The sequence below is a fragment of the Neopsephotus bourkii genome, unplaced genomic scaffold (assembly GCF_033783945.1).
Source record: "Neopsephotus bourkii isolate Nb327-2 ecotype Australia unplaced genomic scaffold, CSIRO-AGI_Nbou_v1 NB_948, whole genome shotgun sequence".
NCBI lineage: Eukaryota > Metazoa > Chordata > Aves > Psittaciformes > Psittacidae > Neopsephotus > Neopsephotus bourkii.
The window spans coordinates 144687-167484 of record NW_026901442.1 but is presented as its reverse complement, the minus strand read 5'-3'; the positions used below and the strand labels follow the sequence as shown (position 1 = coordinate 167484).

Here is a 22798-nt window from a genome sequence, read left to right as displayed (position 1 = left end):
GCACAGGAAGGAACTCGAGTACTTCAAGCTTGCATTCTGCTACAGCCATGTTCCCTGAAATTCAGCAAGGCAGAAAGAAGACAAGCTGAGGTGTAGCTGAGGTCCCAGAGCATGCAGGTGTTGAGTGCCAGCTAAACAAGACAGAGGTCACTCTTGCAAGATGTATTAATTCTGGTTAAGTTTACCGTGCTGAACCAAGTCAGAACAGTAGCTCTCCCACCTTCTGCTTCTGGGCACAGAACAAGGTCTATTTTTCTCAAATGGGGTTCAGAGTAAGTCGTGAAGTGTTAGAAGCAACTCAGTTCCTGATCATTACCCTTACCTACTACAAGCAAATCCCCCAGTTCAGGAATAGGTGCAAACAATGGGGTAATAGAACTAGAACCTGTCGTCCCTCCACCCTGAAGGCAGGCAGCTACTGCTTAGGGGCTGCACAGGCACACAAGCGCTAAGGGAGCTGTTTTCTGAAGGGTCTGTCAAGTCCTATGTCAGGTAAAAATATCCACCGCATGCTTTTCCGTGAAAGTGCCTCTCTTGCATTTGCTGGTAAGTAACATCTGCATCTGGAGCATATCGGGCTGAGTGGTGCTCACTCTCACAAAATAAACATTCCTTGTGTAAACTATGAATGATGATATATGTAACAGCTGTATAACCCCTCTGAAATCAGTCATTATCACAGTTAAACTGTTAGCCTATTAACTACCCTCCGTGCTGCTTTAGGGCTCTTAACTGCTTGTTAAAAAGGATCTTCCTAGGGATTATACTTATATAAGTACCAGAGAGGGTCTAAATTAAGCTATGGAATGTTTATTACCAGGCAGACCAAAAACTAACCATTCAAGTTCTCCATAACATACTTGATCCCAATCTTAAACATCCCCTTTTGTGATGTTCTCAGAGAATACATAAAGCCAGTAACTGTGCAAATCAGTATTTTCCACAAGTCATGCAAAAATAGAAACAAAACCACTTCCTAATTATTTCTTTTTGAAGCTCCAGATTTAATTAAAATAAGAAAAAAAGTTGGTTTCTACTTAGTGCCTCCACTATATCAACAACTAAAAATAGAAATTGAAGCTGTAACAGAACAAGATGAACATTTAACATTCTTACAGTGAACTGAATCCCTTCAGACTACTTGCTCAAGAAGCCCAGCATTATCTAATATTCCTTGAAGCCCAAATTCATTGTTTATGCTTTTTGATGAAAAATTAGACACAGATAACATTTTTTTATTATAAAATGTAAATAAATTCAAAAATTGTAAATCTGAATGTACAATTTAATTTAAAAATTAAGTCTAACTGACAGTCCTTTATGAGCTGGTGTCAGATAGAACTAAGGAAGTAGATGAAGAAGATGAAGAATATTCATTATTTGTTATTGATGCTTTTTCTTCGTATTTTGGAGGCGATTCAGAGGAGAGGTATAGCACTGGTAAAATATCTGAAGGTGAGCTGCTTCCAGAAATTGTATATATGGTTTCATAGTCTCTAACAGCAACTGTTCTTTCATCGTCTGCAAGCTGTGCTCTACAAAAACACAAAACTGCATATTAGCATAATTAATTTCTCTACAGTGAGTGAAATTCCACTTGACTTATGTAAACATACATGTATGCACACGCTCCCTAAAAATCCCTAGAGCAAATAACTTGCATAAGCATTAGGATTTCATTCCCTAGGCTACATTAGGATGCACATGAAAATTCTATTACTTCAGAAGGGAAGGGCAAACAAGCTCCTTTCTAGCTTTTCACATCACCAGTCACAGCCTGGCTTATGGGTATTAAGGGCTTCTAGCAGAGCTATCTCATAATCTTACTAAATCTTCTGATCCTTAGCTCCTGATGTATCTTCCCTTTTGTAGTCTATCACATATACGCTGTCCCCTTCCCTTGTGAAATTAAATGACTTAGAATCGCATTGCAAAATCACAATCCTTAGCCATTTGAGATCTTACATGAAAGGCAAATTGAAACTTCTATTAAGCTTTCCAGCAACCCACGACAGACATACGGAGTAGCAATCCTGCTCAGAGCTGGAGAAACTGAATTGGACACGACCAGACCGACAAGTTCCCAGTGACAGTCAAGGAGGGCAGCCAAATATTCATTACCATCCTCTGACCATCATACCTAGATCCCATCAGTTGTAAACACATGGCTCTGGCACCCTGCTCATCTCACCCTGGAGTTGGTTGGCCCTCAGCATGTTGCTTCGTCTGCTTCCCAAGGGAAGGGAAGAACTCATTCTTTATGAATAGCAAGTAGAATCGCAACCCTGGACTTTAGCAGGGCAAACTTTGGCCTCTTCAAGCGATTGCTAGGGGAAATCCAGTGGGCTAGGCTGCTTGAAGGTAAAGGGGCCCAAGATAGTTGGTTGACGTTCAAGGACTGCTTTTTCCGAGCTCAAGATCGGAGCATCCCGACATGTAGGAAGTCGAGGAAGAGGGTCAGGAGACCTGTGTGGCTAAATAGGGAATTGCTCAGTATGCTCAAGTGGAAGAGGAGAGTTTACAGGTCATGGAAAGAAGGGCTGGCCACTTGGGAAGAATATAAGGCTGCTGCTAGAGGATGTAGGAAAGCTGCTAGGATGGCTAAGGCCTCCTTGGAATTAAAGCTGGCGAGAGGGGTCAAGGACAGCAGAAAGAGCTTTTTCAAATACATGGCAGATAAAACTAACACCAGAGGCAATGTAGGCCCGCTGATGAACGGGACGGGTGCCCTGGTGACAGAAGATGCAGAGATGGCAGAGTTACTGAATGACTTCTTTGTCTCTGTCTAGTCTGCTGGAGGCAGTCCTGAAGAGCCCTGTACCGCTGAGACCCCAGATGAAGATAGGTCAACGGAGCGGTCTGCCTTAGTCGATGAGGAATGGGTTAAAGACCAGTTGAGCAATCTGGACATCCATAAATCCATGGGTCCAGATGGGATGCACCCGCGGGTGCTGAGGGAACTGGCTGAGGTCATTGCTAGACCGCTCTCCATCATCTTTACCAAGTCTTGGGAAACGGGAGAGGTGCCTGAGGACTGGAGGAAAGCAAATGTCACTCCTGTCTTCAAAAAGGGCAAGAAGGAGGACCCGGGTAACTATAGACCGGTTAGCCTCACCTCCATTCCTGGGAAAGTGATGGAACACCTTATCCTTGGTGCCATCTTAAGGCATATCAAGGATAAGAGGGTTATGAGGGGCAGTCAACATGGCTTCACTAAGGGGAAGTCGTGCTTGACCAATCTCGTAGCCTTTTATGAGGAAATAACACGGTGGATGGATGATGGTAGAGCGGTGGATGTGGTCTACCTTGACTTCAGCAAAGCGGTTGACACGGTCTCCCACAGCATCCTCGCAGCTAAATTGAGGAAGTGTGGTCTGGATGATCAGGTAGTGAGGTGGACTGTGAACTGGCTGAAGGAGAGAAGCCAGAGAGTTGTAGTCTATGAGGCGGAGTCTAGTTGGAGGCCTGTATCTAGTGGAGTGCCTCAAGGGTTGGTACTGGGACCAGTATTATTTAATATATTCATCAACGATTTAGATGAGGGAATTGAGTGTACTATCAGCAAGTTTGCTGATGACACTAAGCTGGGAGGGGTGGCCGACACGCCAGAAGGCTGTGCTGCCATCCAGTGAGACCTGGACAGGCTGGAGAGCTGGGCGGGGAATAACTTGATGAAACATAACAAGGGAAAGTGTAGAGTCCTGCATCTGGGCAAGAACAACCCCAGGTTCCAGTATAGGCTGGGGAACGACCTGTTAGAGAGCAGTGTAGGGGAGAGGGACCTGGGGGTCCTGGTGGACGACAGGGTGACCATGAGCCGACACTGTGCCCTTGTGGCCAAGAAGGCCAATGGCATCCTGGGGTGTATTAGAAGGGGGGTGGTTAGTAGGTCGAGAGAGGTCCTCCTTCCCCTCTACTCTGCCCTGGTGAGACCGCATCTGGAATATTGTGTCCAGTTCTGGGCCCCTCAGTTTAAGAAGGACAGGGACCTGCTGGAGAGAGTCCAGCGCAGGGCAACTAAGATGATTAAGGGAGTGGAGCATCTCCCTTATGAGGAAAGACTGAGGGAGCTGGGTCTCTATAGTTTGGAGAAGAGGAGATTAAGGGGTGACCTTATTAGTGTATATAAATATATAAAGGGGGAGTGTCACGAGGATGGAGCCAGGCTCTTCTCAGTGGCAAACAATGAAAGGACAAGGGGTAATGGGTACAAATTGGAGCACAAGAGGTTCCACTTAAACCTGAGAAGAAACTTCTTCTCAGTGAGGGTGACGGAACACTGGAACAGGCTGCCCAGGGAGGTTGTGGAATCTCCTTCTTTGGAGACATTCAAAACCCACCTGGACACGTTCCTGTGTAACCTTATCTAGGTGTTCCTGCTCCGGCAGGGGGATTGGACTAGATGATCTTTTGAGGTCCCTTCCAATCTCTGACATACTGTGATACTGTGATACTGTGACTCACTCCAAGAACTGACACTTGCCCTTGTGGGTACATCTCATCACCCACCAATACTGTGAGGAGCAGGAATACAGAGCACCTTATCTTTAGTGGTGCTACTGGTGTGTGAAGGTGTGTGCTTAAAGCAGAGTGAACATACTAAAAGATGAATGCTGAAGTGCTATCTAACAGACTGCAGTACAAAACCAACCATGTCTGGGATCAGACCATGACTCAGCTTCCTACAAGCTCCCTCATTCAGCACAGCGTCTGGTACAGCACTTGCTGACAGAACATGGAGCAATGGACTCAAAAATGAAATCACATTTGCCTAGTAACCACTCACATATGAAATGGGCATTCCCTTCCAGCTTTGGGATCTTCAGCCATGGCACCATGCTAGGAAGAACAAGGCCTCTGCTGCTCTTCCATGAAAAGGGCTAGGGAACCAATTTGCAGTAGTCAAGATGCTGTGGCCGTGACCAAGCTCTGCACCATGAAAGAGCGTGACTGAGTGAAATGCCCAGAGACGAGGGGTATCAGCTCACAGGGGCTCTGTGAAGACCCTGGGAAGCACTGAAGGGCAACAGTTTGATCACCCCCAGACACAGAACATTGAAGCAAGAGGTCAAGGTTTCAGCATCCAATGTTGAGGTCTTTTGTCCACTCCACTAAAACAAGCTAAGCTACAAACTGCCATTTTGTGTACATATGTTCACAAGATGGAGAAGTCCAGATAGGCAAGCAACAAGAATTAATTGTGATCACGTACAAAGTTCAGAGCACAAGAACTGGACGTTAATGGACTGACGCAGCTGATCCAGCTGCAGGGGATTTTGTAGGAGAATGGATGAAAGAGAGGGGTAACCTGTATGTGCATCAGCAGGGAGAGCCCACAAGAAGTGTGAGGAGCTATTGGTTTTGACATTCCCCCACCACCCTTTGTTTTCTGTTTCTCAGTAGGATGCACTGCTTCCATCCCTTCACAGCTTTTGGTAATCTACATATTTTACCAAACACATGGGTAGGCAGCCCACATCTGAACTCAGGGCCTGAAATCAAGGGTAATGAGCACTTGTGTCCCCCAGTTTACTGCACTGTACTTATAGACATGTGGTACAAGAGTCACACTCTCTCTCCCGTATGCTTGCAAGGCTACAGCAGAACATGGGTGTTCCTGTATTCATCCCAATTATCCACTCCAGCCTGGTCTTCTAAATGTATTTAAACAGTGTTTTTTGAGCGTGCTCTTGGACCATATTTGGATTGGCTGTCTCAGAGCTATTGGAGGTTCAGGTTCACACTCAGGGCAAATAATTTCTCCACATACATCCATTTGCTTTGTGTGTACATCTGGGATGTACATGCCAGAAGAGAGTTACAGCGCGTGCTGGACATAGACATGCTCATGTCTGATGCCTAACTCTAGACTAGCAGCAGCTGGCATGAAACACCTTCCAGCTGTGGACACCTTCACCCAGCCCAATCAGGACACAGATAGCTCATGTAAATTTCTTCTTTCAGTAGCAGCAGTTTATTTTCTCTCCTGCTTGGTCTGGCCATCCTTTAATTGCAATGATATAGCTCTGAGAGCTGATACATTACACTTGCAATCTGAGAGCAGGCAAAGACTTTTATACTTAACGAAATAAAGTGGTTTTTTGCACAACAATTTATCCCTGGCCATGAGAGTCACTGCTCTCTGGAAAGTACTTTCACTTGATCAGCCCAGTATCTTCTCATACTTACATCCGCCCTTGCCATCCTGAATTGGCACGTGTTTATGGCCCTGAGTAATCATTAGGTTCTCATCAGTTTTGTACAAAAAGTACTTTCTCTGAAACAATTTAAGTGGAAAACCCTCAGACCATTAACTGTGTGCATAGCTAGGATTTATTAGGCCTTGTATCCCTCAGCACACATCATCAATCTCAAGCTGGACCTCAGTCAGTGGGAACCAAACACCGAGCGTCTTCCTTCCCTAGGTGGTATGTAAATGACCATTTTATTTTGTTTGGGGGCTGGTCCCACTGTGCACTAGAAAGAGTGCTACATCAGTCATCAAGAAGACTGAGTAGGGGTTTTGATAGAGGTGTTTATGTTAAAAAAATGCAACACAGTGATTTTGAGAAAAAGCAGAAAAATGGTCTGGCTTGTAATAATAGCAACAGAAGAAGGCATCTGCTGTCTCCAGCAAAGATGGAAAGGAAATGTTTGGAGGAGGGCACTAGGAAGTTAAAGACAGTATGAGGAGCTGTTGATAATGATTGACTAGAGAACAGTGCCTTGCACAGTGGGGCTGACCCTCAAGAATCCACCAGGTACACTTCAAAGGATGACTGAAAAACCAGAGACGTTGCAGCACACAGTGTGGTACAAGAATAAGCACCACTTCTAACACAAGTATCCTCCTGCTGTGGCATTTAGGACTTTGGGCAGGAAGAAGGTTCATGCTTGCTCACTTCAAAAGGAAGATTAGCATAAGTTTTAAAGTGTGCCGACATCAGGCACACAGCTGGTCATGGAATACACTGCCTTGTGTGAGTAGAGAAACCTGGAGTACAGTGGAAAGTTATTAAAGCAATGGACCAACAACTACGAGGACTGGACACAGGCGGGCAGGCTGGAGTTTTTCCGCAATGATGGTGCTTAAGATGCTGCAGGTTGTAAACTGAAGTCATCCAATGAAGTACCACACTACCCACTGACTCACAGATCAAAAATAAGCTGACATAGGACCTCCCTAAAGGCAAAGTCAATTCTGGATCATGAAAGCCCTGAAAATGAGTTGGGGGCTCTAGGCATGTGGCATCTAGTTGTCCTGGACTGATGTAATTCTGGCTCCTAGTATGTGGTCCTTGCAGTACCTCTTTCACCTCCAAGTTAGCAGCCCATTGGTGGTAACCCACAGGGGATAGATAACCCTAGAAGTTCTTCCACTGTAGACTGGAAGTTTTCAGTCACTTGGCAGCTCTCCTTCCCACAGCTTGGTAGTGGCAGCATCTAGCAAATCAGCTGTTCTCAACCTATGGAAGATAGGCTGCATGGGTAAGGTACAACACCTTGACATGAAGCTGGCATTGCAACCTTCCTTTTAAAGCTCCTCCTGCTCTTCTCTGCCATATCCTTTTATCTTCACACACTGACACAGCTGGAACAAGGCAGACCAGCAGGTCTCACTTCCTCAAGGCAGTAAGCTAATGGTCACAGAGGGAACAGAAGCCACTGAAGTGGAGTTGCCAGGGTCACAGGACCTGGGAGTAGGTGTCATTAAGGGCTCACTGCATTGGTTCTACAGAGAAAAATCTCTGAGTGCAGGTATCATCACACTGAAGCACTGCTGGCAGGGGCACCTTCTCTTGGACAATCTGTGGAAGAAACCTTATCTGACTATATTTATTTAAGGCTTTGTTTTTACTTCATCAAAGTTCTTTTCAGTCACAATGAACTGGTAAGAATTTAACTCCCTTAAAGGACACTCTGTGGTTTGTGATTGCCCTTTCATACCAGGATATTTTAATGCTATTTCAAGTAAGGTATCTGAAGCAAGTCCAATGACACACTACAAAACTTTGTAGTGCCTAGCAGAGAGTTAATTCACAGTGATTAATTTAGAATGTGGTCTTAGATACCTTGAGAAGCAGCCCATATTTCCAAAGACAGAGAAGAAAACAGTCTTACCCATCACTGAAGATAGAATGGTATGGTGGGGGATTTTCACCTGTAGGCAAACTGCTTGACATAAGACAATGTGTTACAGTTGGTGACACAGGATCAGCAAAATAAGGAGGTGGTGGAGGTGGGAATATCATTACAGCATCACCTAGGGAAAAAAAAACCCACTGATTACTACCTCTGAAAAACTGAACACCACTGTTTATTATAACTGTATCCAAAAATATTTCCTATCTTTGGAATTACTTTGTCTACCTTTTAAGATAAAGAGCAACAATCACACATACAGAACTGTTATATTCTGGGCTGTTAAAGTACATTGGAGGTACATTCAAAATCAAAATTATCCCAGAATAAAGATGTGGCACATTGACAAATGGAAGATTTCATTTAGAAAATACCAGGTAGGGAGCGGAAGTGCTCCATCTAGCTAACAGACACAAACCTCTTCACTGTTGGCTAAATACAGAAACTGGAAGTGCAAGGCACAGTTACTGTTGGCTCACTTTAAGGATAGGGAAATATTTAGTTTTCCTCACATATCTAAAATAGTTCATCTTAAGTTTTTCCACAGTACTGCAGAGTTGTAACAAAAGTATTCAAGTCATATTAATACCACAATGCTATTGATGCACGATTCACTATTAAGTGTACTGCGCAGCATATCTGTCAATATCAACTTCATAATCAAAGAGTTTCAATTATTTAATTTTTAATTTAAACAGAAAGTTTGTATCTATCATTCACTGCATGATTTATACTGACATTCACAGCTGCCTGCCACCTTTCTTCCTTTGTAATTTGTCTGCAGGGACAGGTCAAGGAGCATCAAATATATTGAGTAAGGTGGTGGTATTTTTTAGCTGAGTCACCATCGTTCCAGAATGCCACAATGTCAACCAGACCTCAGCCTTCAGCCTGTGTTTTCCTGTTCCTCATGGAAATATAAAATGAATCCACTAATTTTGCTTCCTCACCTTTAAAAACAATCTGAATTCCTTTTTATGACCCTTTGATTTGTCCTGGTCTCTGGAAAACTGACTTTACACCTTCCCATCTTCTAAGGGTCACCAGGTTAGAGGTCTGTACACCGGTTTGACAGGCAGAAAGAAAAAGGTTTTGCATAACGAATTTCAAGTCCAGTCAGATGACAGTCAAGCAATATTATGATTGACTAATCATTTTTGAGAGGTAGAAAAGTTATCAGAATAACCTATGTATAGAATGTGTTCACAGGATATTAAAAGCAGTGGTATATGCAAGGGAGCATTCCCTGCCATCATACCACATTTACTCAAATACTGTGCAACTACAGAAGCATTTTGCAATTACATTTCTGACCAATGGAAGATGTGGCCATGATTAGAAGAAATATAGCACACTTCCTACAAAACAGATTTTCCTGGTTTTGGGGGTCAGAGCTTAAATCTTAAATAAAGTCACAGAAGTCAACACACCTGTGATTTGCAGTGTCATCTACACCCTCTGGGAAAGGAAAATGGGTTGGACTCATTTGTGTTTGATTACGTAGCTTCTTTTGCACAGATAGTAAGACCCTTTGCTCTCTCAAAGGTTTTGCCTTTTAGAGAAAGGTAACTGAACTGATCTTACAAAAATATGTATGAGACAACATTTTTCTGTTTTGGCTGGTTTGACATACCAGAACTGACATTCTTAGACCTCAAATAAGTAATATTCAGAGGTAAATAATTAGTGGGAAAACCCCCCGTATTACTAACTCTCAAATGTAAAGTTCACACACTATTTACCCACCTACTGTAACCTGAAAATGTTCAGGCCTCTGAGGTTGTTCTTCATTTTCACAAGATTCTTGGCTGAGATTTAAGTTTTGTTTCTTTTTAACATGAGCTATCACGAAGAAACACAGCCCAGTGAGCACAATCAAAGGTCCCATGATTTGAAGAGACAGGAATCCACAGCCCTGGAGGTCCACATCAGAACTGCCAGTGTGGTTGAGCTGTATGGTGTGCCAGCTGGAGCTGCAGCCAGGAACCCAAATGCCCAAGATGCTAATTAGCATTCCACTAGTTAAAAACAGGAATCCAAATATGAGAAATTGGGCAAACTGACAGTTCCCACGACAAAAAACAAGACTGTACACCTGTTCATTCTGCAACTGTCTTTGTCTTATATACAACCTGGCCCTTGATCTTGCCAGTAAAATACAAACCAGTCCACTTACAGCCAGCACAGGCCCAGCAGCCTTAAGGACCTCATTACAGTCACTGAATGTTCCAGATGGGCATGACTGTAGAATAAAGACTGAAAGCAGGAATCCAGCGCACAGCAACACAGCTCCACAAACAAAAAGGAAAAAAATAAGTTTCCCATGTTGTCCATTATTTCCTTCACCCCCTGGTGCAGGAACAGCCACTGGATACATTACAACAGAATCTTCTCAAGCAGATGAGTTGGGTTTTTTTTGTTTTTTTTTCCTGTTAGCATTTAGTGGCAGAAAACTACAGTAGATCTGTGAACATGAAAATACATTAATAAGAAGAAAAAAAACCAACAGTGGGACTAGCTACATTACAATATTTATTTCTGCATTTGCTACTTGGCCTGTATTGTATATACTTGGTCTATTTTCTGTTTTGTAGTACCTCCATTATGGATTAAAGGGCCTATTTGAGTCTACTGCCATTGAATGCTGATGAAAAGACAGAACCTGCTTTATAGGTAGACTGAAAAAAAACACCCAAAACCTGCAATTGCTGCTGCACATCTGAAGGAATTGTTTCTTTAGATACACAGTCTTATGAATAAGGGGACATTATTTTCAAAGGCTGAATCTGTGGAACAAGGACAGGCTACCTCGCCCCTTGAAAGCAGAAAGCTAAGGGAAATTTCTGCAGTGAATGGCAGAAAATGAGAGCTCTTGAGAGCTTGATGCAAATGAATACTGATGATTATTGGACTTTAAATCTTCTAATGCATACCTTTTCAAAGCATATAAACCTTGCTTCTCCTTCCACAGGCAATAAAAGCTTTTCTGTTTCTTTCCTTAAATCAGCTTATGGTCCTATACAGCTTCAAGAGCAAGCACACAGAAGATTTTGGTTCTGTTCTGAAAAGACATAAGAAAAAAAAGAAAGACAATTTAAAAATCCATACTAAAGACTCCGTACTTCACCTCTCACTCATTCAGTAGTTAGAATTGGTAAGCATACTGCTAGTCCATATGGTCTTATGGATGACAAATCTGCTGGATGTGGACAAACTGGGACAGGCAAAGCCTGACGAAGTTAGGACCTAGTGCCATTCAGTGAGCTCTAAGGAAAACAAAACCAAAAAGTATTTCTGACATTATGCACAAGGAAGTTTGTGCTACTCTGACACTCTGGACTACAGGGGTCATATGGACATCTGTATTCTATACTACAGTGACTAATAACCATGAGATCTCAGGTCCAAGCGGCTACATCCATCAAAAGTCAACCTGAAACCCAGGGGAATTTCAGACTATGGAAAATAGTATCTGGATGAACCACAAGAAAGCTGTTCCCTAACAAGTACAGGAGTTACTTATGTGCGCTCATATTGCGGTGTTTTAACACTGCCCTCTTCCCCTCACCCACAACCTCCCATGACAGATAACCTCATCTATTTCTTGGTGGATATTATCAGGATATATTGCATGTATCAGAAAGGATAAGTATGGACTGGAGGAGTCTGTCACAGATAGAAGCAGAGAATCTACTTAGTTACTGTTATTAGTTAGTTAACATCCAGACTTTCCTCTACCAGCTTCCACTGGCCTGCTACTAATTCAGATAACCAGAAGCTAGAAGTCAAGTTAGATTGACTCCTCCTTACATGTGCTTCGTAACAGTTATTCCACAAGAAAAACAAAGTATTATGTGATTTTTGTAAACAAACTGTTGAACATATGTCAGCCACAACAAGCTTCCCATCACTCCTTAGTAACTGCAGTGCCCCACTGGGATGAAAACAAAACACAACCATAAAACCCATGTGTCACTCAAACATATAATTATCCGTTTGGAACGCAAAGCAATCTATCAAGTCATTTTACTTAGCCACTTGTAACTGGCTGAGCAGACACAAGAATGGTGAAGTTATTAGACGTATTACTGCTGAACGTCAAAACAGACTGCCAGCAGCATGGGAGAAGGCAGAGAGCAGCATGCAGGTAAAAGGCACAGTAAGCGCTAAGCTCAATGAGCAAGCAAACAGACTATACCAGCAGCAGCAAGAAGGCCATACTACAGGAAGAAACAAAGTCTCCCAGCTGGCTATCTTGAACACCAAAACTGAGGGACCTCCCTTAATGCATCCCATCACTGTGGTTAATTAATTTGTAAACTGTGCCTGCTAAGTGTTTCTTCACTGTTCTGGATTTAGTCTATGTATCTACTAAGACTGGGTCGAAAACGTGCTAGCTGAGGTTCCCTTGGTAGGAGAGTCACTGTTTCAGTCTGGAAAAAAAAAAAAAAAAAAGGTTATAAAGAATACTAAAGATAGGTCAGTATATCAACAAAAAAAAAAAAAAAAAAAAAAAAGAAATTATGATTGATTTCAACCTCAGTACCATTAGACAAGCACACTTTCAAAACTGCACAAGCTGGAGCCAGTTTGAAGGCTTTCCTTCTGAGCAGAGAAATTGGATTAGTTTAGTCACTCCTCCTTCCTCGATTTCACTGGTCTTTCTGAAATTAATACAACTGTTTCTCATAGTTGCACATAATTTTTCATAATCCTTCACATCTAGTAATTTCCCCATTTTTATAATTGATCTGAAGTGGCTCAGATTTACTGTTCGACAAATGCACAAAACTGAATAAAGCGCCTCTGAAATACAAAAAAAGAAAAAATTCAATCAAAGCCTAGTTTCAGACTCAACTGTCTTGAGATACTTTTTGCTGAGGCACATTAATCATTATAGCAGCAATAATACACTATAATTAGAGACAACTCTGAATCCTTCCTTTGCATTTCACTCCAGGGAAGAAAACATGGACAAGTGAATTAGGACAAAAGGAAATAATGAAGGGAAAAACAAAATCCAAACATTTAGCCCCTAAAAAGAAGTATCTGTAAATTTGTTCATTACACCAGCACAGTGTCTGCTTCTCTTCCACCAATCTTGTTGTTATGAGATTAAGTTAAAACACACATTAGAAATGAAACATGTGCGTATTTTCTTAATTCTTTCAGGCCACAGAAGAAGGAACATTCAGAGCAGTCTGTTGTGGCTTTGAAGATGAAAGCCACAGATTTAATGCTGCAAAATCCAAAGGAGGACTAATTTTCATTTATGCTACCACCAAATTTCAATAGAAAACCCAATGGAAGATTAAGCTTTATTTCTTGTGTTTCAAGAAGAAGTATTTTAAGAAAGAAGTAAGCCTTATATTGACTATGTGCTTGAAATACTTCCATTAAATCTGATATATGCAGAGGCACAGACACAAGAGAATTTTCCCTTTACATTGACCCGAAGTCTGAGAGCAGACATGGAAATACTAGGTCAGAAACTGCTAGAACAAGATCTGTTAGTGTGGTGGCAGATAAGGATGAGGAAAGAGGGAGTTGAAACAGCTTGTAAAGGAAGTCTGGTTATGAGCTTAACTTAAATGATATATTACTTTATCCTTTTGTAAGTCTGGCCCAAGCCAGGTATATTCAACATGAAATAACATCACAATCTCGTCAATTTTCTGTGTAATACTTGCATTACAAAATTCATATTATGCAGAACTCCAGTAATTTTAAAATACAAGTTTTAATGATGGAACAGGGACTTTTTACTTTCTGCTTGAACCTTCAGAGTTCATACTGTCCAATATTTCCACTGCAAACACCAGGCCATAAATTTACTCCCACTTACTCACATGATACAGCTTTTTCAAATACATGTCAGATAAAACTAACACCAGAGGCAATGTAGGCCCACTGATGAACAGGATGGGTGCCTTGGTGACAGAAGATACAGAGATGGCAGGGTTACTGAATGCCTTCTTTGTCTCTGTCTACTCTGCCGGAGGCAGTCCTGAAGAGCCCTGTACCTCTGAGACCTCAGATGAAGTCAGGTCAACGGAGCGGTTTGCCTTAGTCGATGAGGAATGGGTTAGAGACCAGTTGAGCAATCTGGACATCCATAAATCCATGGGTCCAGATGGGATGCACCCGCGGGTGCTGAGGGAACTGGCGGAGGTCATTGATAGACCACTCTACATCATCTTGACCAAGTCTTGGAAAATGGGAGAGGTGCCTGAGGACTGGAGGAAAGCAAATGTCACTCCAGTCTTCAAAAAGGGCAAGAAGGAGGACCCGGGTAACTATAGACTGGTTAGCCTCACCTCCATTCCTGGGAAAGTGATGGAACACCTTACCCTTCATGCCATCTTAAGGCATATCAAGGATAAGAGGGTTATGAGGGGCAGTCAATATGGCTTCACCAAGGGGAAGTCATGCTTGACCAATCTCATAGCCTTTTATGAGGAAATAACACAGTGGATGGATGATGGCAGAGCGGTGGATGTGGTCTACCTTGACTTCAGCAAAGCGTTTGACACAGTCTCCCACAGCATCCTCGCAGCTAAATTGAGGAAGTGTGGTCTGGATGATCAGGTAGTGAGGTGGACTGTGAACTGGCTGAAGGAGAGAAGCCAGAGAGTTGTAGTCTATGAGGCGGAGTCTAGTTGGAGGCCTGTATCTAGTGGAGTGCCTCAAGGGTTGGTACTGGGACCAGTATTATTTAATATATTCATCAATGATTTAGATGAGGGAATTGAGTGTACTATCAGCAAGTTTGCTGATGACACTAAGCTGGGAGGGGTGGCCGACACGCCAGAAGGCTGTGCTGCCATCCAGTGAGACCTGGACAGGCTGGAGAGTTGGGCAGGGAATAACTTGATGAAATATAACAAGGGAAAGTGTAGAGTCCTGCATCTGGGCAGGAACAACCCCAGGTTCCAGTATAGGTTGGGGAACGACCTGTTAGAGAGCAGTGTAGGGGAGAGGGACCTGGGGGTCCTGGTGGACGACAGGGTGACCATGAGCCGACACTGTGCCCTTGTGGCCAAGAAGGCCAATGGCATCCTGGGGTGTATTAGAAGGGGGGTGGTTAGTAGGTCGAGAGAGGTCCTCCTTCCCCTCTACTCTGCCCTGGTGAGACCTCATCTGGAATATTGTGTCCAGTTCTGGGCCCCTCAGTTTAAGAAGGACAGGGACCTGCTGGAGAGAGTCCAGCGCAGGGCAACTAAGATAATTAAGGGAGTGGAGCATCTCCCTTATGAGGAAAGACTGAGGGAGCTGGGTCTCTATAGTTTGGAGGAGACTGAGGGGTGACTTATTAGTGTATATAAATATATAAAAGGGGAGTGTCACGAGGATGGAGCCAGGCTCTTCTCAGTGGCAAACAATGATAGGACAAGGGGTAATGGGTACAAACTGGAACACAAGAGGTTCCACTTAAACTTGAGAAGAAACTTCTTCTCAGTGAGGGTGACAGAACACCGGAACAGGCTGCTCAGGGAGGTTGTGGAGTCTCCTTCTCTGGAGACATTCAAAACCCACCTGGACACGTTCCTGTGTAACCTTATCTAGGCGTTCCTGCTCCGGCAGGGGGATTGGACTAGATGATCTTTTGAGGTCCCTTCCAATCTCTAGCATACTGTGATATTTGACACCCAGGTGCAATCACATCAATTCAGGAACTGAGGATTAAAAGCATTGGAAGAATTAAAATGCTGCTGTCCCTCTGTTTTGTTTCCCAGAGAAGGCCCCATTCCTGCTCTTTTGCTTGCAAAAGCACCCAAATGACTTCATGCAGAAGGATCAGATCTATCCTGTGCTTTTTATTTCAAAAACTACAATACCCTGTCAGTTGTAGTCCACAATGGAAACCCATTAGAAGTCACAAGCCATTTTTTTCAAGATTTTTCTATTTAAGGGTTTTAATCCATACTTTCAATTTTTGAGCAGCTACTGGGAAGTTGCTACTGCCATTGTGGCTGGGTGGGGTTTGTTTGGTGTTTTTTTTGTTTGTTTGTTTGCTTGTTTGGTTTTGTTTGGTTTGGTGGTGGTTTTTTTTTTCTTCGTAGGTTTCAAGTAAAACCATGACTTCAGACAGGACAAGCTACCTGGAAGGAAAAGTCCTGTCATCTTCATTCAGTTTAACTTCCATATCAAAACATGAAGAGCTCTCCACTTCCTCTCACTCTCTGTATTCAGTTCCCTCCTCCATTCTTAACTCCCTCTGTACAAATGCCATTTTCTGTTCTTTCTCGTATCACAATTTCCCCCCAGATTGCACTCTGAACTTGACATTCAGCAGAGAACCCATCCATAAGTACAGCTGGTTAAACCACACTAAACTGGAGTTCACTGCCTTCATTCCCACAGTATTCCCTCCCCATGGTGTTTTTAATCATTTGTGTTAAGAGCTAGGAGGAAATGCCTGACAGGTTGAACTTCCAGTTTTCTACTTTCAAACAACATTAAGGCTACAAGGACTAACAGGTTCTGAGATGCCAAACACAACCAATTTGATCTCTTGCTTACACACTCTTGGGTAAGTGCCTAACAGTGCTTTCACCTCATGGAACATACAACTCTGATATCCCAGGAGGATTTCTCTAAACAGGGAGTGGATGCCACAGAAAAACCTGCCCATATGGACTGACAAAATGATTGTGTTAGCTCACACTGTAAGAAGAGTAATGCTGTTATTTATGACCATTGAAGGTGGGGCAGAAGTCAATGTCTGGAGAAGTGCTGGAAAGCAGCTGCAGCAGGAATTTCCAGAAGATGGGATGAATCCTGACAGTCTCCAGACACGTGTGCCAGCTATCCTTCTCACCACAAATCGGCAGTCAGAGATTCTGACCTCTGCCAGGCAGAAACATGCTCTGTGAAGAAGCTGCTAGCTACAATCCCTGTGGGCCACAAGAGAAAAACAGCTAAAGCTAAAGTAAAAGCTAAAGTAAAAAGTTCACAAATGTTCCCCAATCACTCTGGCTGGCAAGAAAGCCCTGATGACACAGTTGGATGCGAGGACCCCAAATGGATGTCTGGACATAGAGGAGCTTGCAAAGCACGATTTGGTAACCCACTGATTAGATGCCTTGCAGGTAACTAGGACGGCACCTAGATTCAGTAACGTGCTCTGAAGGTTCCCATGCATGTAGGTGGGATGCTTTTTACAGGACCCACTGGTGGACCCAAGAGCTGGGACAAAGCAGCTCCTACTTTCTGCAGTACCTCCAGGAAGGCTGGGGAGAAGGTAGACAGACACAGGTAAAGCCAGAGCTGACTTTCTTCAAAGAGGTAACACAAGACAGACCGATTTCTGGCAAGTTCAGGGAAAGTCTGTCCCACGAGTCTGGTGTACGTCAAAGTTGCAAAAGCCACAGGCCAATCTTCGAGAGGGTAATGACAGTGACCATCAGGAAGATGCAAGTCTCCCAGAGCTACTCAAAGCCTTCCTGACCTGATTTCTTGAGGTTGGCTTGGAGCATTAAATCACAGCCAACTCACAGACAAGCAATTAAGCTGCTACTCCATCTGGTAAATACAGCATCCCATGGGATAATATCAGCCAATCCGCAATGCTTTCTTCTAGACACTAACTCTTTTAAGCCACGTTACGGTCTTCAGCAGGGCAGATCATGCCCGGAGAACGTAACTCCCATGCTGGAGCAAGGAGTGGCACAGGGCTGCCCGTTTACCCACTCTTGTGAGGGAGCAGCACTTTGCCGGTGTGGGGCCAGCCCATCACCCCAGCAAGAACCTTCTCACCAGTGCCTTCCCGGGTGTGTGCCACCAGCAGTAACTGGATCACGGTATATCAGCAGAACAATTTGTAAAGGCCCCGTCAGAGACATCTCATTCTCTCACTCTAATGGCGTCAGTCACACGGTGGGGAAGAGGTGTGGGGAGCGGTGGGCTCTCCAGGGAGATAAGGAGGCTTTACTTGCCGCAGGATGTTTATGCCCCAGATAAGCGAGACGCAGAGCTAATGCCCTAGCCTCCACGCTTGAGGGGAGTGAAAAACAACAGCGAAGGCAGCGGCCCGGCCGGCAGCTGGAAGACACGGCACACGGCCACCCGCCCGCCGCGGCCCCCTCCGGGGGTCAGCCGGGGGACGAGCCACCCTCCAGCAGCGCCCGCCTTCCGACAGAAAGCGGGCCTGCCAGGGTGCCCCTCTCCTCACCGCGACTGCCTCCCCTCGCACCAGCACTCCCAGGCTTCCCTTGCCCCGGTGGAGCGGCCCCCGCTTTCGCGCCCGCCTGGTCGCTTCTTTCGACTCGCGGCGGAAGCTGTGACTGCCCCGGCAGCCAGAGAAGCGCCTCGCCCCCCCGCGGTAGGCAGCGCAGAGCGAGAAAGGGTCGCCACGAAGGGCTCCCAGCATCCCCCCTTACCTGGCTGCGGTGCGAAGGACTGCGGTGGTGCGGCCGGCGACGCTATTTAAGCACCTTCGCCAGGCAGCGCGCACCTGGGCGGGGCAGGACAGGGCAGGGCCGGGCCGGGTCGGGCCGGCCGCGCCGCACCGCCCCGGGGGACCGTGCGGCTGCGGTGGCTGTTGCGGCACCGCCTCCTCTGGAGCCGAGCGCTCCGCCCGGCGGTGGCCTCGGTTTCCCGGCGTCACCTCTCAGCCGCTGCGGCTAGGCCCGCCGCAGACAGGGCGCTTCCCGCGGCCCGCAAGGTGGGGGGCTGCTCCGCCGTCCGTTGCCCACAGAGCAGACCCGCCGGGGCTTTGCCCGCGCCCCTGACGGGTGAGGAGGAGAAGGTGCGGGTGGGAGGCGACGCCATCTTGGTGTCCCCGCTCGAGGCCGGCGCTGAGGTACCAGCGGCGGTGCGGGAGGTTGCTGCGCGGCTGGGAGGTCTCTCAGCTGATGGAAAGGAGGCTCAGCTCTTTGGGCAGGGCCGTTGCATATGTCCCTGGAGTCATGTGTACGTGCCCATGGTCTGGTGTGCCTCTGAAGTACCGGTGGCTTCGAGGTGAGGCGGGTGAGCAGCCCTCATGGAGAAGTTGTGCCACATCTTCCGTTTCAGGAGCCCTTCTTTGGTCACTTTATCCTTGACAGACTTCTGCACACTTGGGAACTTGATAGGCCAAGCTTAGGTGCGACTAATTTCATAGAGCCATAGAATGGCTTGGAAGGGACCTTAAAGATATCTGGTTCCAGTGCCCCTGCCATGGGCAGAGATGTTTTTCACAAGACCAGATTGCTCTGGGGAACCTGTGCCAGCGTCTCACCACCCTTAAAGAATTACTTCCTAATGTCTGATCTAGGTCTACCTTCTTTCAGCTTAAAGCCACTTTCCCTTGTCCTGTCTCTACATGCCTGTGCAAAAAATCCCTTACAGATTTTGTGTAGCCCCCTTTAAGTACTGGAAGCGGCTCTGAGGTCTCCCCAGAGCCTTCTCTTCTCCAGTCTGAACAAGCTGAGCTCTCTCAAATTGTGATGAATTTCTATGGAATTCAGAATTTCCCTCAGTGATGTCCAGTTCAGCCAGTGGACATAGGGGAAGGTGCTTTCTCTCTTACTTGCTAGGTGCAGGTAGTGTGGAGGAAGAAGCTGGCTTTGGTAGCAGAGACGAGCTGTGAAGTGCAAGGAGCAGCTGTGTGAGACAAGGAGCCAGGGGAGGAGGCTGGGTTGTGCCACACGTAAGCGGGTGTAGCAGTGGTAGGACCTGAATGACAGCGGGACTAAAGCTGCCCCACTGGTTAATCACAGCCTGGTACCTTGGTGAAGTGTGAGGGAAGTCATTTGGAGTTATGTGAGTCAAAACAAGGGGAGCCAGAACAGAAATGAAAGGTGGAGTGGTGCCCAGAAAATAGATGGCAGGAGGAAAGAGAATGCATCAAAGTTTTGCTTGACAGGATGATAGGTTGGATAGATGGTGAGACTGGGGGGAAATGGGATACTGGGGTTTTGGAGGAGATCTGGATTTAGGTAGAGAAGTAGGGAAAATTTGGAATTCGATGAAGAACCAAAGAGTGTATGAAAATACATGTGGGGTGTAGGAGGGAGCTTGTGATGGGCTATAAGGCTCCAACCTTTCCAGAGCTTGAAGATTCCTGGATTTTATTGGCCCATTTCTGTCTTGACTGTTTTACGTCCCAGTCCAGCTCCCACTGACTGCGAGGTGGGCTTCAGTTGTTAAACACTTATATGCTGTTGTGAAGAGTCTTAGGATAAGGAGAGACTGAAGTAATGATTCCTGTGTTCTGTGAAGAGTGAAATATTTTAGTGAAGTATAAAAGGGAATAAAAAAAAATGCCTGAAGAGAACAAAACCGATTGTTATGAACACACATCGAAGCTTACGTCTTGCAAAGAGTGGAAGAGTGTAAAAAATGTATAGGCAGGCTATTTTACGATGTGTGAAAACAGTGACACGAAATTTAATTATGTTTATGTAGCAGTTTTCTAATACCTGATTCTGGTTCTGTTTTTCTTCGAACATGAAGATGTAATAATAACAATAAAAAAATATTTATGTGGTTCTTGTTTCTATATGAAGTATTTTATCAGGCTAAGCTTTCTTCAGTTGTCTGATACCATTAAATGATTAAACCACTACTGTGCTCTCTTTTCCTGTTATATAAATACTTTATTCCTTTTATGTAAATACTTCTCATGCCAAACCTAACATGTCTTAAGGATTTCACTTTAAAAAAAAAAAGTCAGGCTTGACAAAAGTTGTCATGTTTGCTGGCCAGCATCTACATGCAAATGGTTAATGATTTCTCTCTCCAAAGCTTGTCATAAGCTTTTCCTCTCCGTCCACCACTTGGGTTTCTTGTAGTTTTGGGCTTCAGGATTTGACACCAGTGATGAAAGAAGGGATTTCAGGAATATTGTTCTTCAGTTAGTGAGATTCTGACTCAGCCTGGTGTGCTTTTTCAGCAGATTAAATAGATACTGGTTCCTGTCATGGCTACAGTCATAAAACTATAATCTCGAGATGTATCATGTGATTTAAGAGAAAAATTATTTTCTTAACTACTTTTTTTAACTTTTGATATAGTAACTGTTTAACTGTGAGAAATGCATACTTTAGTTCCAGATTGTAAGTGGTAATATTTGTCAAAAATAGAAGTAAAAATACAGGAAGGTACCAAGAGAGTTGTTTGTGCTAAGTCTGGATATCATTGGGTGACAGTGTGTTTTGGATGTTGATGCTAATAGAGAAAGTAAAGTATTTTGGAATGGCATGGAAAGGAGTCCTGGAACTATGGAAAGCTACAGTACATTTGCACCTGGACTATGGCAAGGAACCCAGAAATACCAGAAAGTTACTGCTTTTGAAATTATTTCTGTGGTCAAAATCAGGAGACTCTGCCAAGAAGATTTTAGGATTATGAGCAGAGAAATACAGTTATTTATAATTTATTGGTTGGGAATTAGTCAAGGCTGCTTTGATGGAAGCCACTACTTATGGCAATAAACTGATTAAATATGAATGAAAATTTCTCATTTTGTATTCCTTTTTATTATTTTATTATTTTAATGAGCAAACATGCTTATAAATGGCAAAGCCATTTATGTGGCTTGGATTGTTTATCGAATGATGGCCTCTAGAAATGAGGTTGCAAATGCAGTAAGACTAAATGCTGGTCATTTCTAGAATAAAATTCCACGTTGCAGAAGATATGTTTATCTGTTATGGTCAATATGAGGCTGGTCAATAAAATCACAGTTGTTAGACTAATTTTTCTTTTTTGAGATTAGATGTGAAATACTGGATGTGCTGGGATTGTGCTTCAGTTCAAAACACAAAATGCGATTTGCAGAACTTGTTCAGATGTTTCAAAACACAGGGAATTCAGCCTGTTCTAAACTGTCCTGATGAGAATGTAACCACTAGAGAAATACTTAGTGTTTATAATTTGCAGCATTTAGGACTTTTTTTTTCCTGTTATTTTTTTTCTGAAATGATACAAGATCTTTGAGTCTAGGCTGGTGCTGTTTGCTTTGTTTTAGTCAGAGCAGACCTTTCATTAGTATACTTTGAAACAAGAGCTGCTGAAAAATACATAGAGGTAAATAGTAGATTTTACTTTATAAAGTGCGACTTGCTTTCTGTGATGTTGGGGGCCAAGTGAGATGATGGTTCAGAAGTCAACAGTGATACAGGCCTCCAGCTCTCATTCAGTTGTGTACAGCCAGTTCACAGCAAGAACTTTGTGTGCATAGAAACTGCAAAGCTCAGCTGAATGGCTAACAACTGTATGTTTTGGTTTATTTGTGTTCTGCTAGACTCAAATGAGCTATACTTACAAATAGGATATAAAAATTTTTGTTTTATTAGAATTGTTGATTTATAGGCTCAAAAATGACAGAAGCATTGCTGCCAACATTCAGTAAGCTTTTGAAACAAACTTAATTAACCCAGAAATAGTTCTTTGCAGTTTGGCAGATGGCTACAAAAGAGCCACAGAAAAAAGTATCATGCTGTATCATGCTGGCTGTACTGGCAGGGAGGGTGGACTAGGCATTGACACCCTCCTCCAGAACAGCAGCCAGCTGGGCCTGTGGTGGTGTGCTCATGCAGTATACTCTAGTGACCTGTAAAGGTCATTCCTTCGGGAGGAACTGGGAGAGACGCAATAACAAAACGAAGATGACTGTTCTCTTCAGGGCCGGGGCAGGGCAGGAGTGTTCACGGCTTGGCTGGTGGTCACT

At 44.2% G+C, this 22798-nt stretch overlaps 1 protein-coding gene across 3 annotated transcripts; it reads right to left on the bottom strand.

Moving 5' to 3' along the window:
* Positions 1-794: 794 nt before the first annotated feature.
* TMEM171 (transmembrane protein 171) lies at positions 795-18635 on the bottom strand. 3 transcript variants are annotated; one of them, XM_061358600.1, is made up of 5 exons: positions 18525-18635; positions 11076-11203; positions 9889-10606; positions 8122-8263; positions 795-1535 (listed from the first exon to the last, which is right to left on the bottom strand). In XM_061358600.1, exons 3-5 carry the CDS (start codon positions 10517-10519, stop codon positions 1319-1321), a joined length of 990 nt encoding a protein of 329 aa, XP_061214584.1. In that variant the 5' UTR covers positions 10520-10606; positions 11076-11203; positions 18525-18635; the 3' UTR covers positions 795-1318. The 3 variants fall into 3 exon arrangements, with proteins under 3 accessions (XP_061214584.1, XP_061214586.1, XP_061214585.1); XM_061358602.1 differs by having other exon boundaries at positions 9889-10160; XM_061358601.1 differs by lacking the exon at positions 18525-18635 and adding an exon at positions 17117-17516.
* Between the last annotated feature and the right edge of the window lie 4163 nt (positions 18636-22798).

Bases quoted from the DNA above. Each gene is read 5' to 3' on its own strand.
- TMEM171 (XM_061358600.1), bottom strand. From the start codon at position 10,519: ATGTATCCAGTGGCTGTTCCTGCACCAGGGGGTGAAGGAAATAATGGA. The intron at 8,264-9,888 runs GTGGGTAAATAG...TTTTTTCCCTAG, and splicing joins ACATTTTCAGGTTACAGTAG to GTGATGCTGTAATGATATTC. The intron at 1,536-8,121 runs GTAAGACTGTTT...GTGTTTTTGTAG, and splicing joins CATTCTATCTTCAGTGATGG to AGCACAGCTTGCAGACGATG.